General features: G+C 41.6%; 1 protein-coding gene across 1 annotated transcript in view; it reads right to left on the bottom strand.

Annotated features, from left to right (window-relative positions):
- The window catches only part of FAF1 (Fas associated factor 1), a 473,941-nt gene extending 458,156 nt beyond the window's left edge, over positions 1-15,785 (bottom strand). The window contains exon 1 of the mRNA XM_051857780.2: positions 15,407-15,785. Within this exon, the coding sequence (XP_051713740.1) occupies positions 15,407-15,451 (45 nt within the window). The 5' untranslated portion in view covers positions 15,452-15,785. The remainder of the gene's footprint in view (positions 1-15,406) is intronic.
- Between the last annotated feature and the right edge of the window lie 5,075 nt (positions 15,786-20,860).

Below are 20,860 nucleotides of genomic sequence, written 5' to 3'. Positions count from 1 at the left end.
CACCACAAGTAAGTATGAAGACAGGCCCAATCACTCTGCATTAATTCTGCCACACTTCCTTTTGAAATTATCTCGATCTCACTTTAAAGTTAATGACAAGTGATTTAACATAATGAACGATTTTGAAATTAATACGTCTTAAAGTTTGAGAGTGAAACTGTAATCAGAAAGAGTGACTGACACAGCAATTCAATAAAGGCATTCAAATCTTAAAAAGTTCTTGGGCCGGCGCCGCGGCTCACTAGGCTAATCATCCGCAAGGTGCGCCGGCACACCAGGTTCTAGTCCCGGTCGGGGCGCCGGATTCTGTCCCGGTTGCCCCTCTTCCAGGCCAGCTCTCTGCTGTGGCCAGGGAGTGCAGTGGAAGATGGCCCAAGTCCTTGGGCCCTGCACCCCATGGGAGACCAGGAGAAGCACCTGGCTCCTGCCTTCGGATCAGCGTGGTGCGTCGGCTGCGGCAGCCATTGGAGGGTGAACCAACGGCAAAAGAAGACCTTTCTCTCCGTCTCTCTCTCACTGTCCACTCTGCCTGTCAAAAAAAAAAAAAAAAGTTCTTGGCCTCAAGCCCTGTTATTTGCCACATTACCCAACTGAGCTCTTCTATATAAGATAAAATGGAGGCAAGGTGTTTTTGTTTTTGTTTTTTTATCAATAGTTTTTTTCCTTTTTATTGTGAGTAGTACTTGTATACCACTGGGAAAGTTCTTTTTTTTTTTTTTTTTTTTTGACAGGCAGAGTTAGTGAGAGAGAGTGACAGAGAGAAAGGTCTTCCTTTCCATTGGTTCACCCCCCAAATGGCTGCTACGGCTGGCGCGCTGCCCCAATCCGAAGCCAGGAGCCAGGTGCTTCCTCCTGGTCTCCCATGCGGCTGCAGGGTCCAAGCACCTGGGCCATCTTTCACTGCCTTCCCAGGCCACAGCAGAGGGCTGGACTGGAGAGGAGCAACCGGGACAGACTCCAGCACCCCAACCAGGACTAGAACCCGGGGTGCTGGCACCGCAGGCGGAGGATTAGCCAAATGAGCTGCCCCGGCCTTTGTTTTGTTTTCTTTTAAAGATTTATTTATTTGAAAGGCAGAGGCAGAAAGAGAAGCGGGGGGGGGGTCTTCCATCCACTGGTTCACTCGCCAATTGGCACAACAGCAGGAGCTGCACCAATCCAAAACCAGGAGCCAGGAGCTTCTTCCAGGTCTCCCACATGGGTACAGGGGCCCCAGGAATTGGGCCATCTTCCACTGCTTTCTCAAGCCATAGCAGAGAGCTGGATCAGAAGTGGAGCAATTGGGCCTCCAAACAGCACTCACATGGGATGCTGGCACTGCAGGCAGCAGCTTTAACCACTATGCCACAGCACCAGCCCAGGAAGATGTTTTGTATGTCTCTGTAAATGGATCACTTTAAGTTGTAATCTTCCAACAACACAACAACACAACATATCAAAACTTATGGAATACAGCAAAAGCAGTATTGAGAGGCAAATTTATAGCAATAGGTGCCTATATCAAGAAATTGGAAAGGTACCAAATAAATGAGCTTTCAGCGCACCTCAAGGACCTAGAAAAACTGCAGCAAACCAAACCCAAATCTAGTAGGAGAAGAGAAATAATTAAAGCCAGAGAAGAAATTAACAGGATTGAATCCAAAAAAACATTACAAAAAATCAGCCAAGCGAGAAGCTGGTTTTTTGAAAAAATAAACAAAATTGACACCCCATTGGCCCAACTAACTAAAAAAAGAAGAGAAAAGACCCAAATCAATAAAATCAGAGATGAAAAAGGAAACGTAACAACAGACACCACAGAAATAAAAAGAATCATCAGAAATTACTACAAGGACCTGTATGCCAGCAAACAGGAAAACCTATCAGAAATGGATAGATTCCTGGACACATGCAATCTACCAAAATTGAACCATGAAGACATAGAAAACCTAAATAGACCCATAACTGAAACAGTAATTGAAACAGTAATAAAGGCCCTCCCAACAAAGAAAAGCCCAGGACCAGATGGATTCACTGCTGAATTCTACCAGACATTTAAAGAAGAACTAATCCCATTTCTTCTCAAACTATTCAGAACAATCGAAAAAGAGGGAATCCTCCCAAATTCTTTCTATGAAGCCAGCATCACCTTAATCCCTAAGCCAGAGAAAGATGCAGCACTGAAAGAAAATTACAGACCAATATCCCTGATGAACATAGACGCAAAAATCCTCAATAAAATTCTGGCCAATAGAGTACAACAACACATCAGGAAAATCATCCACCCAGACCAAGTGGGATTCATCCCTGATATGCAGGGATGGTTCAACATTCGCAAATCAATCAATGTGATTCACCACATTAACAGACTGCAAAAGAAAAACCATATGATTATCTCAATTGATGCAGAGAAAGCATTTGATAAAATTCAACACCCTTTCATGATGAAAACTCTAAGCAAATTGGGTATAGAAGGAACATTCCTCAATATAATCAAAGCAATTTATAAAAAACCCACAGCCAGCATCCTATTGAATGGGGAAAAGTTGGCAGCATTTCCACTGAAATCAGGCACCAGGCAGGGATGCCCACTCTCAACACTGCTATTTAACATAGTTCTGGAAGTTTTAGCCAGAGCCATCAGACAAGAAAAAGAAATCAAAGGAGTACAAATCAAGAAGGAAGAAGTCAAACTATCCCTCTTTGCAGACGATATGATTCTGTACTTAGAGGATCCAAAGAACTCTACTAAGAGACTATTGGAACTCATAGAGGAGTTTGGCAAAGTGGCAGGATATAAAATCAATGCACAAAAATCAACAGCCTTTGTATGCACAAGCAATGCCATGACTGAGAAAGAACTGCTAAGATCAATCCCATTCACAATAGCTACAAAAACAATCAAATACCTTGGAATAAACTTAACCAAGGACATTAAAGATCTCTACGATGAGAATTACAAAACCTTAAAGAAAGAAATAGAAGAGGATACCAAAAAATGGAAAAATCTTCCATGCTCATGGATTGGAAGAATCAACATCATCAAAATGTCCATTCTCCCAAAAGCAATTTATAGATTCAATGCAATCCCAATCAAGATACCAAAGACATTCTTCTCAGATCTGGAAAAAATGATGCTGAAATTCACATGGAGGCACAAGAGACCTCGAATAGCTAAAGCAATCTTGTACAACAAAAACAAAGCCGGAGGCATCACAATACCAGATTTCAGGACATACTACAAGGCAGTTGTAATCAAAACAGCATGGTACTGATACAGAAACAGATGGATAGACCAATGGAAGAAAATAGAAACACCAGAAATCAATCCAAACATCTACAGCCAACTTATATTTGATCAAGGATCTAAAACTAATTCCTGGAGCAAGGACAGTCTATTCAATAAATGGTGCTGGGAAAACTGGATTTCCACGTGCAGAAGCATGAAGCAAGACCCCTACCTTACACCTTACACAAAAATCCACTCAACGTGGATTAAAGACCTAAATCTACGTCCTGACACCATTAAGTTATTAGAGAACATTGGAGAAACCCTTCAAGATATTGGCACAGGCAAAGAATTTCTGGAAAAGACCCGGGAGGCACAGGCAGTCAAAGCCAAAATCAACTATTGGGATTGCATCAAATTGAGAAGTTTCTGTACTGCAAAAGAAACAGTCAGGAGAGTGAAGAGACAACCGACAGAATGGGAAAAAATATTTGCAAACTATGCAACAGATAAAGGGTTAATAACCAGAATCTACAAAGAGATCAAGAAACTCCACAAAAACAAAACCAACAATCCACTTAAGAGATGGGCCAAGGACTTCAATAGACATTTTTCAAAAGAGGAAATCCAAATGGCCAACAGACACATGAAAAAATGTCAAGGTCACTAGCAATCAGGGAAATGCAAATCAAAACCACAATGAGGTTTCACCTCACCCCAGTTAGAATGGCTCACATACAGAAATCTACCAACAACAGATGCTGGAGAGGATGTGGGGAAAAAGGGACACTAACCCACTGTTGGTGGGAATGCAAACTGGTCAAGTCACTATGGAAATCAGTCTGGAGATTCCTCAGAAACCTGAATATAACCCTACCGTTCGACCCAGCCATCCCACTCCTTGGAATTTACCCAAAGGAGTTTAAATTGACAAACAGAAAAGCGGTCTGCACCCTAATGTTTATTGCAGCACAATTCACAATAGCCAAGACCTGGAACCAACCTAAATGCCCATCAACGATAGACTGGATAAAGAAATTATGGGATATGTATTCTTTAGAATACTATACCGCAGTAAGAAACAATGAAATCCAGTCATTTGCAACAAAATGGAGGAATCTGGAACACATCATGCTGAGTGAAGTAAGCCAGTCCCAAAGGGACAAATACCATATGTTCTCCCTGATCGGTGACAACTGACTGAACACCAAAAAGGAAACCTCCTGAAGTGAAATGGACACTATGAGAAATGGTGACTTGATCAGCATAGCCCTGACTGCTAATGGACAACTTAATACATTATCCCTCTTAGTAGTTTTTTTGTCTGTTCTACTTAATATGACTGGTTTAATTCTGTAATTATCACACAGTTATTCTTAAGTGTTGAAAATTAACTGAAATGTGATCCCTGTTAAACATAAGAGTGGGAATAAGAGAGGGAAGAGATGTATAATTTGGGGCATGCTCGGGCTGACTTGCCCCAATTGGTAGAGTTGGAAACATACCAGGGGATTCCAGTTCAATCCCATCAAGGTGGCATGTACCAATGCCATCTCACTATTCCAAGTGATCAATTTCAGTTCACAATTGATCATAATGAAAGGACTAAGAGTCAAAGGGAGCACATAAACAAGTCTAGTACCTGCTAACACTAACCGATAGAATAAATAAAGGGGAGAGTGATCCAACATGGGAAGTGAGATACTCAGCAGACTCATAGAATGGCGGATGTCCTAAATAGCACTCTGGCCTCAGAATCAGCCCTAAAGGCACTCGGATCTGGCTGAAAAGCCCATGAGAGTATTTCAGGCATGGAAAGCCAAGACACTCTGGCAAAAAGATCTCTGTGAGTGAGATCCCAGTGGAAAGAACAGGTCTTCAAAGAGGGAGGTGCCTTTCTCTGAAGGGAGGAGAGAACCTCCACTTTGACTATGACCGTGTCTAAACAAGATAAGAGTTGGAGAACTCAAGGGGCTTCCATAGCCTTGGAAACTCATGACTGGTGCATAGGGAGATTACTGATGCCATAAACAGGAGTGTCAATTGGTAAAGTCAACAACAGGAGTCACTGTGCACTTACTCCTCATGTAGGATCTCTGTCCTTAATGTGCTGTACATTGAGGCTTAATGCTATAACGAGTACTCAAACAGTATATTTCACTTCGTGTTTCTATGGGGGTGCAAACGATTGAAATCTTTACTTAATGTACACTAAACTGATCTTCTGTAAAAAAAAAAAAAAAAGAAAAAAAAAAAGAAATTATCAATTCCCAACTTGACTCTCACTGGGATTAAACATGACAATAGGTCTGATCTGATTTCATCATCATTTAAAAAAAAATCATCTATTATTTTTCACTTTATGTTTCTGTGTGGGAGCAAACTGTTGAAATCCTTACTTAAGGTATACTAAGCTGATCTTCTGTATATTAAGATAATCGAAAATGAATCTTGATGTGAATGGAAGGGGAGAGGGAGTGGGAAAGGGGAGGGTTGTGGGTGGGAGGGACGGTATCGGGGCAGGGGAAGCCATTGTAATCCATGAGTCGTACTTTGGAAATTTATATTCATTAAATAAAAGATTAAAAAAAAAAAAAAGAATGAATCAAAAAAAAAAAAGTTGTAATCTTCAATTCAGCAGTTAAATTTTTATTCTCTCGATGACATTTTATTATTCCAAACCATGTCAACAATTGAAGCTTAAAATCACATAAAAATTTATAATTCTACTCTATTTGTACCATAACAACCCATACTAACAATATTTCTTCAATAAATATTCAATGAGCATCTCTTACTAGATAATATAGGAACAGTTAAGATCCAAGCAGTTGTTCTCCCAAAAGAGCTGACAGTAGGGAGAAGAAACATATAAACTGATCATTGGTAATCAAACTTAAGACTCAAAAGAAGAGAAATATGCACAAGATACATAAAAATAAAGTAGCCCAAACTAGGCAGATGAAAATCACTGATCTAGATCTGGGATCAGCAACCTTTCCTCTAAGGAGCAAGGTAAATATTTCGGGCTTTGCAGGACATGTAGTTAACTACTAAACTCTGCTACTACTGAGCATAAAATTAGTCAAAGACAACATGTAAATACATGCATGACTGTGTTCCAATACTTTATTTATAAAAAAAAAAAAGTGGCAGTTTAGCCCCCAAGCTATAGTTGCTGACCCCTCATCTATATCAATTATCTGCATTACAACTAAATATCCTGAGCTGCTACCAAAAGATCATTGTTTGGCCACTATCTGGCCTGATCTAGTCCAGTCTTCTGTTTACAGGTAGACAGGACTTTAGGAAGTTCTCCATTCTATGGATTGAATAACTGAAGTCCACATAGGGTAATAAACGACTTGCTCAGAGAACCACAGCAAAACAAAACAAATATAGCTCTAGTCACTCTATCTATGTGCAATGCTATCTGCCCCTCCTGGGGGTAGGTAAGAAAAACTTTAATTTAATGGCCCTGGAAGCAATAAAAGCTGTCTCAGCTACTTATTATCTCTGTCACTGTGGCAAGAAAGCAACCACAGAGAATAGGTAAACAAGTAGATATAGCTTTGTTCTAATAAATCTTTATTTACAAAAAGAGGCAGCTGATCTGCAAGGTTCATAAAACCAGTCTAACAAACAAAAGGCATCAACCCAATCTAGAGACTGTTCATTCCACGACTTTTGTCTACCTGTGAGCCTAGAAGAAAGACACTAAGTAGTATAGTAAGTCTGATGAGACATACTGCCAGCTTTCTCTTCCCCACTCTCCTTCCTTCCTGAATGCCTACTTAAATGCCAGGCATTGTTAATTTAACATTAAATTTCCTCACTTGGAGAAATTTCTGAATGGTATGTCTTGTTTTTCTTAAGAATTTGAAGGGATCTGACAAATGAGGTAGAAAATGAACATTCTTCCTAGTACCTGTATAAAATCTTTGCTTCAAACCAACCCGTGAACTTGGATAAGTCACTTCATTTTATGGGTTAAAATTTCCACCAAATGAAAACTGACAAGCTCCATACAGATCATCTCTAAACTTGCCTTGAATGTATACAAAAGTTAAAACTGTCAAAAATGTTAACAGCTAAAACTTAACCGAATACTTTCTATGTCGGACATGTTCTAATCATTTTACATGTTTTAACTCATTTTTTTATGGGGAAACTGAAGCATAGAGGTATGAAATGATTAGCCTAGGATTACAACATGTGTGACTGGCAGAGTTGTGTATAAATACAAGTGATCTGAACCCAAAGTCCACGTCCATAACCACCAACCAATAAATGACATTCTGCATGCCAAAACCTTGTTTTCCCAACAATCTATAATTCAGACACTAAAATACATCATCTGTCCTTCAAATAAAGAGGACAGAGGAGAGAGGAGAAAGGAAAGAAAGGATTAATAACAAGACTACTTACAGCCATAGTACTCTATCTCCTGCCCAAATTAATCTACCAGGAATGAAATATAATGCTTCATGAATATCTAGTTTCGTCCCTAATCCACAACATCCCAACGGATACCTATCCATTAAGATCAACACATTTCTTCCCACACAGTCCAGCATCTTATGTGGAAGATAACTCTTTGTGTCAACTTAAAAAAAATTGAGTATCCACAACTTCATTTAGAAGGAGAAAGGCTATGAAGGAGCAGAAACTACTTGCAAGTGACTGCAATAGAGAAATGTCATGAAAGAGTCCACACTTCAAAGAGGAGCTCACATGCAAGTGAAACTTTCAAAGTCCCATGTTGATAGTCTAATAGAAGAAAATTTATAAAGTAACATAGGCAGCAAAAGTATTACTAGTTGGAAAGACCAAGAGTAAGAAGAAAGGCACAATTGTGTGGTACAAGAAACATAACTGAAAGTAGTATCAAAATTAAAGCCAACTTAGAAAAGAAATAAAGGGACTCTCAATCTATGACCACTGGAAGGAGGTTCCAAAATATTTTTTTTACAAGGCAGATATGGTTTTATTTTTGAGAAAGTCTGAAATAAATTATCACTACCAGTGAGACTTTTTCATTTTTTTCTTTCACTTGAGTAGAGCTATAACCTGCCTCTATATTATCAGCAATCTAAAACATAAATAGGAAATATATAAGATCAGCATGTGAGACTAATCTAAAAGGACACATCCCAAATAAAACTCTGTGTTATAAAATTTTATCTTAGAGGAACAAGAGTTGTGGTACAGCAGGTTAAGCCACCTCTTAGGATACCAGCATCCTATATCAGAGTGCATGGGAGGAGTCTGTTACACACTTCCAATCCAGCTTCTGGCTAATGCACCTGGAAAGCAGCAGATGATGGCCCAAGTACTCAGGTTCCTGCCACCCTCGCGAGGGTCCCAGATGGAGTTTGTAGCTCCTGCTTCAGCCTGGCCTACCCCACAGCTGTTGTGGGCATTCAGGAAGTGAACAGCAGATGGAAGATCTCTGTCACTCCGCTTTTCAGAAAAATAAATCTTTTAAAAATTTATCTTAGGGGACTGGCACTGTGGTGCAGGGGGTTAAGCCATGACCAGTAGCACTGGCAACCCATATGGGCACCACTTTGAGTCCTGGCTGCTCTACTTCTGATACAGCCCCCTGCTAATGCACCTGGAAAAGCAGCAGAGGATGGCCCAAGTTCTTGAGCCCCCGCACCCACATGGGAGACACGGAAGAAGCTCCTGGCTCTTGGGTTTGGCCTGACCCAGATCCAGTCACTGCAGCCATTTGGGGAGTGAACCAGCCGATGGAAGATCCATTTCTTTCTCCCTCCCTCCCTCCCTCCCTCTCTCTCTCTCTGTAACTCTGCCTTTCAAATAAATAAATAAGTCTTAAAAAAAAATTTATCTTAGAGGAAAAACAAATTGGCGTAACACTTATCAAAAGGTTAAAGGAAAGAGAACTCATTTTATTGTTATGGTTCATCAGGACACAAAGTAAAAGGTAACTAATATTACTCATTATTTGATAGCAACTGCAACTGTTTAGATAACTGTTTTCACATATTTAAGCAATCCAAAAAAGAGAGAGCGAGAGACAGAGAGAGAGAGAGAAAGAGGTCTTCCATCCAATGGTTCACTCCTCAACTGGCCACAATGGCTAGAGCTGTACCGATCCTAAGCCAGGAGCCAGGAGCTTCTTCCAGGTCTCCCACGTGGGTGCAAGGGCCCAAGGACTTGGACCATTTTCTACTGCTTTCCCAGACCATAGCAGAGGGTTTCAAAACCGGCGCCCATATAGGATGTCGGCGCTTCAGGCCAGGGTGTTAACCCACTGAGACACAGCCCCTGTTACAAAAACTTTAAGCAGAGTGGGATAGACATGATTCATCAGTGTCTCCTTGTTTTTTGTTTTCTGGATTTTGTTTTGTTTTGTTTTAAATTTTACCTATTTATTTGAAAGGCAGAGTTACAGACAGAGGGAGAGACAGAGAAAGAGATATTTCATCCACTGGCTCACCCCACAAATAGCCACTAAGACCTGGGTTGGCAAGGTCGGAGCCAGGAGCCAGGAGCTTCTTACTGGTCTCCCAAGTGGGTGGCAGGGGCCCAGATACTTGGGCCATCTTCTGCAACCTTCCCAGTCACATAAGCAGGGAGCTGGATCAGAAGCAGAGCAACTGAGACTCTGAACCAAACCACAGCCCACTGTGCTGGAACAGGAACCAGTACCCATTCTAGATGCCTGCATAGCAAGCCTATCTACAGAAACAGCTCCTCTCTTTATTTTTTAATACAGGAATTACAATCCCTCCTGGCTCTTGCCAGAGAGAACTCTGGGTGTTCTACTCTACTCATTCCTTTATCAGTAATATTTTATGTTAACACTATGTATATTTAAAGCAGAATTTTCATAGAATATTCCAAATCAAAAATTTGGTTGTTGAGTTCAAATTTAAAATAATTGATTAAATAGGATGCTTAAACTCTCTGCATTCAAAATTTTGATGGCAAAGTCACTATGGAAAAATGATATGACAATTCCTCAAGAATTAGCATATAATCCACTAATTTTGCTTCTGGGTATATACCCAAAAGAACTAAAAGGAGGAACTCAAATAGGTATTTGTACACCAATGTTCAAAGCAGCCTTATTCACAACAGTCAAAAGGTAGAAACAACCTAAAAATGTTTATTCAAAAATGAATAAAAATGTGGTATATTAATACAATAGGACATTATTTAGCCTTAAAAAGAAATAAAATTTTGATATATGCTACAACATACTTAAACCCTGGGAACATTACACTAAGTGAAATAAACCAACCACAAAAGGACATATATTGTATGATCCCACTTATGAGGTATCTAGAATACTCAAATTCATACATAGTAAGTAGAATGTAGTTACCAGGGACTGGAGGAAGTGGGGTACAGGGAGTTACTGTTTAATGAGTTTGTTTTGTAAGATGAACAGCATTTTGAGAATGGGTGATGGTGATGTTTGTACAGCAATATGTACAGTTAATGCCACTGACTATATAATTAAGAATGTTAAGGGCAAGCATTTGGCACAGTGGTAAAGATGCTGCTTGCAGTGCCTATGTTCAAGTCCAAAATCCATTTCTGATCCCAGCTTCCTGCTAATGTGCAGCCTACAAGACAGAAAGATGGCTCAAGTACTTGGGTCCCTGCTCCTCATGTGGAAGACCCAGACTAAGTTCCAGGCTTCTGGAATGGTAATTGGCATTCAACAAGCTAGCCAGTGGACGAAAGAAAAATCTTTGTTTCTCTTCTATCTTCCCAAAAAAGGAAAGAAAAGAAATATCAAAATGGTTACTATAGAAAATTTTGCTATATGTATTTAACCACAATTCATTTTCTTAATTGGGAGAGGTTTTTTTCAGGGGGAAGGGGTTCTTTTAGAGTTCAATTTTGAATATAATTGTTTTGTAAAAAGCTCACTAAGCTATAATGCTCCCAACCTATCCCACTAAGTCTGAGCTACAATCTTCTATCCACTACTTACTACCACTTCTCCAATGATTTTAACAGAAGTCCTTCTATATTGCTTTTTAAGATTTATTTATTTGAAGTCAGAGTTACAGAGAGAGGGAGAGACAGAGAGAAAAAAATCTTCCATCTGCTGGTTCACTCCCCAGATGACAACAGCCAGGGGTAGGCTAGGTCAAAGCCAGGAGCTTCATCCAGGTTTCCCACAGGGGCTTGAGTCATTTTCCACCACTTTTCCCAGACTATTAGCAGGGAGCTACATCAAAAGCGGAGTAGCCGGGACACAAACCGGCACCCATATGAGATATCAGCATTGCAGGCAGTGCTTTAATCACTATGCCACAAGGCCAGCTCCCACAAGTCCTTTTTCTCATCAGCTGAAATTGTCAAAAAAAAATCCTTCACAAATTCTTTTTCATATTTAGACATTACATTTACTGCAACCAATTATCCAGCAATGATAAAAATCTGACACTTATTTTTAATCAAATCAAACTACTAACACAGCACTGATCTCTCAAGCTATAATTGATAATTATATTACATAGAATATAATTTTACTAATTTCACTTATGGGTGGGGAAATTTATTTGTCCTGTTATAGAAGAAGCCAATGTCATTCAATATCCATATGCCAAATTTTGAATTGTAATTTCTAAATAAAGTAGCTGGCTTTTTTATAACTGGACAAATGCTTACTTTTAAAAGTTAATCCTCTAGTAATGTATTAGAGGGAAATGGACATTTTGAGAATGGATGATTGTTTATATCACTTGTTTCTTCCCTTGAGAAACAATCTTTAGTTTTGTTTTATTTAGGTTTGTTTTCTCTACATATTATTTGCTGAACTCCTTTACTTACAGTAGGGTTAACTATATGATCACTAAGTAAACTGATAACAAATCACTATAAAAATTGAGAGTGAGAAGCTGGGGAAGGGGAGGCAGGAAGGAGGGAAAGTCCCACTTTGTTCCTAAATCTGTATATATAAAATAAATAAAACTTGCATAACTTAAATAAAACTTTAAAAAGTTAATCCTATAAAAAATATAAGAAACAGGGAGAATAATCCACTGTAAACTAAGACTAGGAAGAGTAAACTGATATGGTATCATCATTAATAAGAGAATTACAGGCTCTTTTTTTCCTTAAGACTTACTTTATTTATTTGAAAGGCAGAGTTAGAGAGAGAGAGAGAGAGAGAGAGAGAGAGAGAGAGAGAGAGAGAAACTGAAAAAGATCTTTCATGTACTAGGTTCACTCCCCAAATGGCCAGAACAGCCAGGGCTGGGCCAGGACAAGGCCAGGAGCCAAGAACTCCATCAGGGTCTCCCATGTAAGTGGCAGGGGCCTAAGCACTCAGCCATCTTCTGATGTTTTCCCAGGCACATGAGCAGGGAGCTGCAACAGAAGTGGAGCAGCTGGGACAGAAACCAGTGGCCAAATGGGATGACAGTGTCATAGGCTTTACCCCTTGCACCACAATGCCAGCCCCAGAATTATAGATACTAGAATACACAAAAGGTTAATGTGCTTAACATGTGTATTTTTAAAGATTTATTTATTTATTCGAAAGGCAGAGTTAGAGAGAGGCAGAGGCAGAAATAGAGAGAGATCTGCCATCTGCTGGTCCACTCCCCAGATGGCAGCAATGGCCAGAACTGTACCAATCCAGAGCCAGGAGCTAGGAGCCTCCTCCGGATCTCCCACATGGGTGCAGGTGCCAAAGGACCTGGGCCATCCTCCACTGCTCTCCCAGGCCAGAGCAGAGAGCTGGGTCAGAAGAGGAGCAGCCAAGATTCAAACCTGCACCCATATGGGATACCAGCTCTGCAGACAGGGGCCCTACCCACTACACCATGGCACCGGCCCCATGTGGGCCCCATGTTTATAGTTTTATAAATAAATTTTATTCATTTATAAAATAAATATATAAATATAAGTATATAAATATATATTTATAAATTATATATTTATAGAGTATATTTATAAATTTATTTATATATAAATAAACATAAAATAAATATATAAATTTTAATCCACCAATAATATTTTCTTACCTATTTGACAATATAAAATTAACCTCAATATGTGGCAAACTGTTCACTGCATGACATTAGCTATTTTTCCACATATGAACAACTGTACCCAGCAGTGTCACTGATCTGAAAAGAAAAACTTACTAGGATTTGTTATGATCAAAATAATCAGTTTGCGAGGCAGGTGATTGGTTTAGACATTATTTGGGATGCCCTGCTTCCTATCAGAGTACCTGGGTACAAGTCCTGGCTCTGCTTTCAATCCAGCTTCCTGTTCCTTGGGAGACAACAGGTAATAGCTAAAGTATTTGGGTCCCTGCCATACACATGGGAAACTCTTACTGAACTCCTGGTTCCCGGCTGCGGCCTGGTCCAGCCCTGGCTAATGGGGGCGTTTGGGGAAGTGAACCAGCATATGGAAGTTACCTTTTTCTCTCTCTCTGCCTTTCAAATAAATAAGTAAAAATTCTTTAAAAAAAATAATCATTTTCATTTCCAAACCAAAATCCCTGTTGTTTTTTTCAGAAAACTTTACTTTGCCAGTAAGTACAAGAATCCTAAATTTACTGTCCTGTGGCTAATACAGGGTTAACAGTAAGCATAATAATTGTGCCAAATACTATGAGAGAAAGCAGCTACAAGTTATTGAAGGTAAAAAAATTTGGTGACACCAAAACAAAGTTACAATTACCTTAAACCTTTCACTGAGATAAAATATTCTTTTTCTTGTTGTCCAAAGCCTTCTCCATCAGAACACAACAATTTTAGAACAGAAAAAAATACAGTCCTATTTCACAACAAAAAGACTGAACTGGAGAACGAAAAACAAAAACGAAACGATTTAGGAAGACAAAAACCTCAGGACAATCCTAAACCTACAAAACACCTAATTTTGTGACCAAGTTTTATTTTAAGAATCCTCCTGAGTTTGGAAGTTACAGTACAACCAATATGTACATATGTGCATATTCCTAATATATGAGATACCACTGGATAACCAAAGGAGCAAACTCTGAAAATAGTCATCAGAACATTAAAATGTAAAAAGTAAAGGACTTTTAAAAGGGGGTAAAGGTGTATGGCAGCAAAAATCTCAGTAAGGAAAACCCACTCTGCTAGTGTTAGACCACAGACCTCGTGCAAAGACAGTGTTAAAGAATTAAGAGACTGCCTGTACTTGACAGTAGCTTCTAAGTTAATGCCAAAATGGTTTAAAATATCTCACCAAAATATCTTCTTGGCCAAACACCAAAATGCAAAAGTAGGGTTCATAGGGTATTAGTTCTAACTCTGAGTCTTATGACGAATACAGCTCTATTTTCAAAGGGCCTCCCTAAAATACTTGGATGCCAGTGTCACTGTAGCTGGGTTCAGCAAATCAATAACCTTTACTTATCCTTTAAGTTCCTTAAGAAACTACACCAAGCAAGCAACTCAAGTGTGTAGAGGGGAATCCGCAAATCTTAACCGGTAGTTTATTAAGCTTGCGAATTCACAGCAGACACACTCTGGAATATACAGTCTATCTGCCTCTTCCTTAACTTCTTATTACCCACCAAAGATTCCAATAAGGCATGCAAGTCTCAAATGTTTATTCCTCTTTGAAGAGTACAATGCCCTGCCTACCCTCACCACTCCCCATCATTCTATTCTTTTACTCATTTAATACAATACACCACGCCCATAACACCACACGCTCCACACACATTACCCACACACACACTCCATACTCTCCTCACGGAACAACGAACTGAAAACACCCCATATTTAATGGCTCCACACTTAATAGCCCCAAAGTCTACACCTTCCCCATATAATGCAGAAAACACTCCACACATCCAGTTACCCAAAAATCGTAACACTCCCCTCACCTCAAAAATCCCATTCAACCTGTACTGAACAAATTTCACCACAACACAGCCTAAGAATTATATGCTTCCCTACGGCTCACAACACACACACACACACACACACACACACACACACACACACACACACACACACACACACACACACACACACACACACACACACACACACACACACACACACACACACACACACACCCCAAGCCACAGGCGTATAAAAGCCGAGCCACAACACCGCAGCGTTCAAACAAACGCTCGGAAGAGGCCTCCCTTCTGGCAGCAGGAACCCACGAGGCTGGAGGTGGAAGGAGAACACACGGAAGATACTTCACCTGAAAATCCGCCAGGATCATCTCCCGGTCCATGTTGGACGCCATGGCGGCCGCCGAGTTCCGCCGCTCCTGGAACGAGGCGCGCACCTGGGAGGAAGACGGCGCCTCCTGCGGCCGTCGCCGCCGCCGCCGCCGCCGCCGGGCGCCGAGGGGCTGGCGGGCGAGCCGGCGGGAGGGCCGGCGGGCCGGCGGGCGGGGCAGCTCGGGAGGCGCTAGGTACTCATGCACTCGGTAACCTTCAGGCGCCCCGGCCGCCCGCCCGCGCCCCGCACAGCCTGTGCCGCAGCCGCCCCGACAGGGAGGTTGGTCTGGATGCGAGACTGGTCTTACTGTCGCCGGCCAGGATGTAAGCTGGTTGCGACAGCGCGCACCCGGCTCCTTTCAACCGCGGCGAGACCGGCGGGGGCGGGGAAACCGAGAGAACGAGCAGGCGGGCGGACGCCACGGCCGCCTCCGCCTCCTCCGCTTCCTCCCTGGCCGCCGCCTCCGCCCCTGGTTGGCTAGCACCAGGGCTGTCGCACATTTTGCCTGTCATCGAGGTCGCAAAGCACCGCTTTGCGGCTGTCACGTGACTGCCCTCCTGTCAAGCGCCGGGCGCGCGACGAAGCGGGCGGGGATCAGTGCAGATGCCAACCTGTAACTGCGGGAGTTGGAGACCCGCAACAGGTTATTCCAGTTTGGATTTCAGCAGAAGGTCTGAGAGTACCGCCTCCCCCTGGCTGGGGCGGGAATCGGATTCTGCGACGCTCGTGGTTAGTCAACACACAGACATCCAGCTTCAAACCAGCTCAATACACTTTCATAATCGAACAAACAGCATTTAAGAAATGTACCTTTTCTCTAACAGTTTCCCCAAAACACAGTCTCATATGCAGTCTCTATGCTCTCATTGTTAAAACCTGCGTACATACAGCCACACCCAACCCCAGGCCCCTGATGCCTGCATCCTTAGCCTTAACAGCACGCCTGTGGGAGACGTGGAAGCTGAGGAAGGTGAGAATCTCTGCTCCAAGAAGAGCATTTTTTTAAACATACATTATTTATTTATTTATTTTTATTTGAAAGGCAAAGGGACAGAGAGAAAGAATGTTCTATCTGCTGGCTTACTCTTCAAAAGGCCGTAATAGCCAGGTCTGGACCAGGCCAAAGCCAGGATCCAGGAACTCCCTCGGATCTCCCATGTGAGTGGCAGGTGCCCAAGCACTTGGGCCATCTTTCACTGCCTTCCTAGGTACATTAAGATTGAGCATTTTAAATTGGTAGTTATCAGAAATAAAAACCTTTGTTTGCTGCAGTGGTAACATCAATTTTTTTAGAGTTGAGACATCTTTCAAATGGGAAAACTTGAGTCCAACTTTGTATATCGAACTATTAAAAGCCGGCGCCGCGACTTGATTGGCTAATCCTCCGCCTGCGGCACCGGTACCCCGGAGTTCTAGTCCCGGTTGGGGCGCCAGATTCTGTCTCAGTTGCTCCTCTTCCAGTCCAGCTCTCTGCTGTGGCCCAGGAGGGCAGTGAAGGATGGCCCAGGTGCTTGGGCCCTGCGCCCACATGGGCAACCAGGGGTTGGGGGGTGGGCCGCACACCTGGCTCTTGGCTCCTGGCTCCTGGCTCCTGGCTCCTGGCTTCGGATCAGCGCAGTGTGGCAGCCATTTGGGGGGTGTACCAGAAGAGGGAAGACCTTTCTCTCTGTCTCTCTCACTCTCTAACTCTGCCTGTCAAAAAAAAAAAAAAATTATACATGGTAGAGGGGCCGATGTTGTGGCATAACAGGTAAAGCCACTACCTGCAATGCCAGCATCCCATATGGTCACAGTTTGTGTCCTGGCTGCTCCACTTCAGATCCAGCACCCTACTAATGCACCTCAGTAAGTACCGGAGGATGGTCCAAATCCTTAGGCCCCTATACCCGCATGGGAGGTCCAGAAGAAGCTCCTGGCTCTAGCTTTGGCCTGGTCCTGCCCCGGTTGTTGTGCCCATTTGGGAAGTGAACCAGTGGATGGAAGAGTTTCTCTCTCTCTCTCTCTCTCTCTCTCTCTCTCTCTGTAACTCTTCCAAGTAAATAAATAATTTTTTTTAAAAAATCATTGATCATATACAGTAACATGTGATCACTTGCAATTGTCATACAGGCTAGAGGGAGGTAACAGTAGAATATGCTCAACCTTGACTTGGAAAAATATCAGCTTCTAGTTTGTAATTCGGGGCATTTACTTGTTTTGGAAAGGATATAAAAGCCTGAGAATGTTAAGTAAGATTGCTGATTTTAGGCTATAGAGCTAAAATAGAAACTAGTGAAATCATCATATAGAATCAAGGCCAAGGTTTCTTAAACTGGGTATGTATTCATGAAAAGTCTCAGTTAAGTGTTCATTTTTCCCTGAACATAAAGAAATATACTATGTTGTTTTAATGTCTAGGTTTATTTTATTGTCTTTATTCTCCCTTTCTATAAATGCACTGGTCAATAGGTTCCTGGTCATTGTTTGCTCATTTATTTTTGAGAGGCAGAGACAGAGCTTTATCCATTGGTTCACTTCCCAAATGCCCACAATGGCCAGTGCTGGGCCTGGCCAAAGCCAGAAGCTGAGAACCAAAATTAGGTCTCCCATTGAGTGGCAGGGACCTAACTACTTGAGCCATCACCTGCTGTCTCCCAGGGTGCACATTATCAGGAAGCTGGAATCAGGAGTAGAACCAGAACTCAAACCCAGGCACTCTTATTATGGGATTGCAGTTATTCCAGGCAGTGTCTGTGTATTTTTTAAGTGTATTTTTCTGTGTATTTTTTAAGTGAAATTAGTCCCGCCTACAATTCTTATGTGATAATCTGTGTCTAGATCAGAATTAAGTAAATGAGGAATAAAGGCTTCCATAGTCAACTACATGAATTGATCTGCCATCCCAAAGGAAAAATTCCAAAATTGGGCATAAATATAAATCATGAGAAGAAACAATGCCAACAATGTAAAAGTGGCAGTTCACTTGCCCCATTCATATAAATCACCCTCAGTACAAAGCAGTTGAATAACTTTCTGGTTACATGGCCAAAATAAATACAGCCCTGAAAAGTTGAGGCCAACCCTTTGCTTGACATGTGTGCACCTCAGAAATCATTCCAATCCTGTGGCACTCCCTTTTTCCCTCCCTCCTCTCCATCTGGAAATTCAAACAATATAGTGACATATAAAGATGGGAAGAATGCATTTAAGCAGATAAGTTTTAGTACTGCCATAGGAACATTTTTAACAGATTATTTATTTATTTATTTATTTACTTATTTATTTGAAAGGCAGCATTACAGAGAGGCAGAGGCAGAGAGGGAGAGAGAGGTATTCCATCTGCTGGTTTATTCCCCAGATGGCTGCAACAGCCAGAGCTGTCTGGACCGATCAGAAGCGAGGAGCCTGGAGCTTCTTCTGGGTCTCCAAATGGGGTATAGGAGCCCAAGCACTTGAGCCATCTGCTACTGCTTTCCCAAGCCATAGCAGAGAGCTAGATGAGAAGTGGAGTTGGAACTTGAACTGGCATCCATATGGGAAAATGGCCCTGCGGGCAGCAGCTTTACCCACTTTACCACAACGCAGGACCCTTCTATGGAAGTAAGTCCGTCTGGCTTCAGCTTCTTTCAGGATTACTTCATGCGATAACTGAGAAAACAATCATGAAACTGCACAAAAAGCATAAAATTTCATAAAATAAAAGAGATAACAGGGTAAGTGGAAAGTACTGGTTTTTTTTTTCAGATTTTAATTTTATTTATTTGATTGACAGAAGGGAGAGGAGGAAAGGAGAAGAGGAGAGGGGAAGAGAGAGATGGAGGGTGAGGGGAAAAGGGAGAGAGAAGTAGAGGGAGAGGAAATCTTCCATCTACTGGTTCACTCCCTGAATGGCTGCACAGCCAGGGCTTGGCCAACCTGAAGCTATTTCATAAAAGCATAGATTTCATAGTCAGCATTCCTGCATTTGACTTGACTCTACCCCTTGATAAAAGCTCTCTGAGTTTGTTTTAGCTTTTTTTTTCCCCTAGAGGTTTTGTTTTGTTTTGCCCCTAGAATGGAGCTTAAAAAAATCTCACCTAATGATTTTCAATGTTGAGTGAACAATGCTTGTGAAAACTCATAAACTTTAAAATCCAAACATATTAGTGATTATTTCTCTGTATACCAATTACTAACTGCTTTTCTCAGGGCCACTCCTTTCATAAAGCTTAAGCCATCCAGAAGTTTTCTACTTTCAGAGCCGGAATTGTGGTACCTCAGATTGAGCTGCTGCCTGCAATGCTAGCATCCCATATTTCCGAAACCAGCTCCCTGCTAATTCACCTTGGAAAGCAGTGGAAAATGGCCCAAGCGCTTGGGCCCTTGAACCCACGTGAAAGACCCTGATGGAATTCCGGACTCCTGGCTTTGGCCTGGCCAGGGTTAGCCCAACCTTGGCCATTGCAGCCACTTGGGGAGTGAACCAGTGTATAGAAGATCAATTTTCTCTCTCTTTCTCTCTCTCTTTCCCTCTCTCTTTCTCCCTCTCCCTCTCTCCCTCTCTCTCCCCCCTTCTTCCTCCTCCCCTCTGTCACTCTGCCTTTCAAATAGATAAATCTTCTATTAAAAATAATTTTTCTACTTTCTATTAACGGATTTTACTATCTTTCCAACATAATTTAGTGCTACAACAAGTTCTGTTAACTTTTATCTCTGATTGTTTCATCTGTGTAGATTTTATCTCTCCCCAAAGGATGAAAGTTCCTTGAGAGTATAAATGATTCCATCTCATGTGGGTTTGTTTCTAAAGATTTATTTATTTATTTTGAAAGTCAGAGTTACAGAGAAAGAAGGAAAGAGAGAATTTCATCCACTGATTCACTCCCCAGATGGCCACAACAGCCAGCACTGGGCCAGTCTAAAACCAGGAGCCAGGAGCTTTATCCAGGTCTCCCACATGTGTGGTAGGGGCCCAAACACTTGGGCCATCTTCCACAGCTCTTCCCAGGCCAGCTGGATTAGACGTGAAGCAGCCTGGACAAGAACTAATACACATATGTGATGCCGGTGTTGCAGGTGGCAGCTTTACAGGCTGTGCCACAATGCTGGCCCCCATCTCGTGTGTGTTTTTTTATATTCACAATAATCCATACATAGCAAAGATCTAAATACATAATCTATAGTCAATAATTTTGAATTTATTTTTATTTTGTATATTTTATGTATAGGTACATTACATACCTTATTTAATCTTCACAGCAACCACTTTACAGAATAAAAAGCTGTTCTTGGAGGTTAAGAATTGCCCAAAGTCATGCAACAAAGTGACAGACCTAAGTCAAAACCAGTGCTAGAGGCTGGCGTTTTGGCACAATGGTTAAGGTGTAGCCTGCAATGACAGCATCCCAAATGAACATCCTATATGAACTCTCCAACATTGGTTCGAGTCTCAGCTGCTCCATTTCTGATCCAT

The sequence above is a fragment of the Oryctolagus cuniculus genome, chromosome 7 (genome assembly GCF_964237555.1).
Source record: "Oryctolagus cuniculus chromosome 7, mOryCun1.1, whole genome shotgun sequence".
Lineage (NCBI taxonomy): Eukaryota > Metazoa > Chordata > Mammalia > Lagomorpha > Leporidae > Oryctolagus > Oryctolagus cuniculus.
Note: the sequence above shows the minus strand (reverse complement) of the source record. Positions and strands in the feature narration are given on the sequence as shown.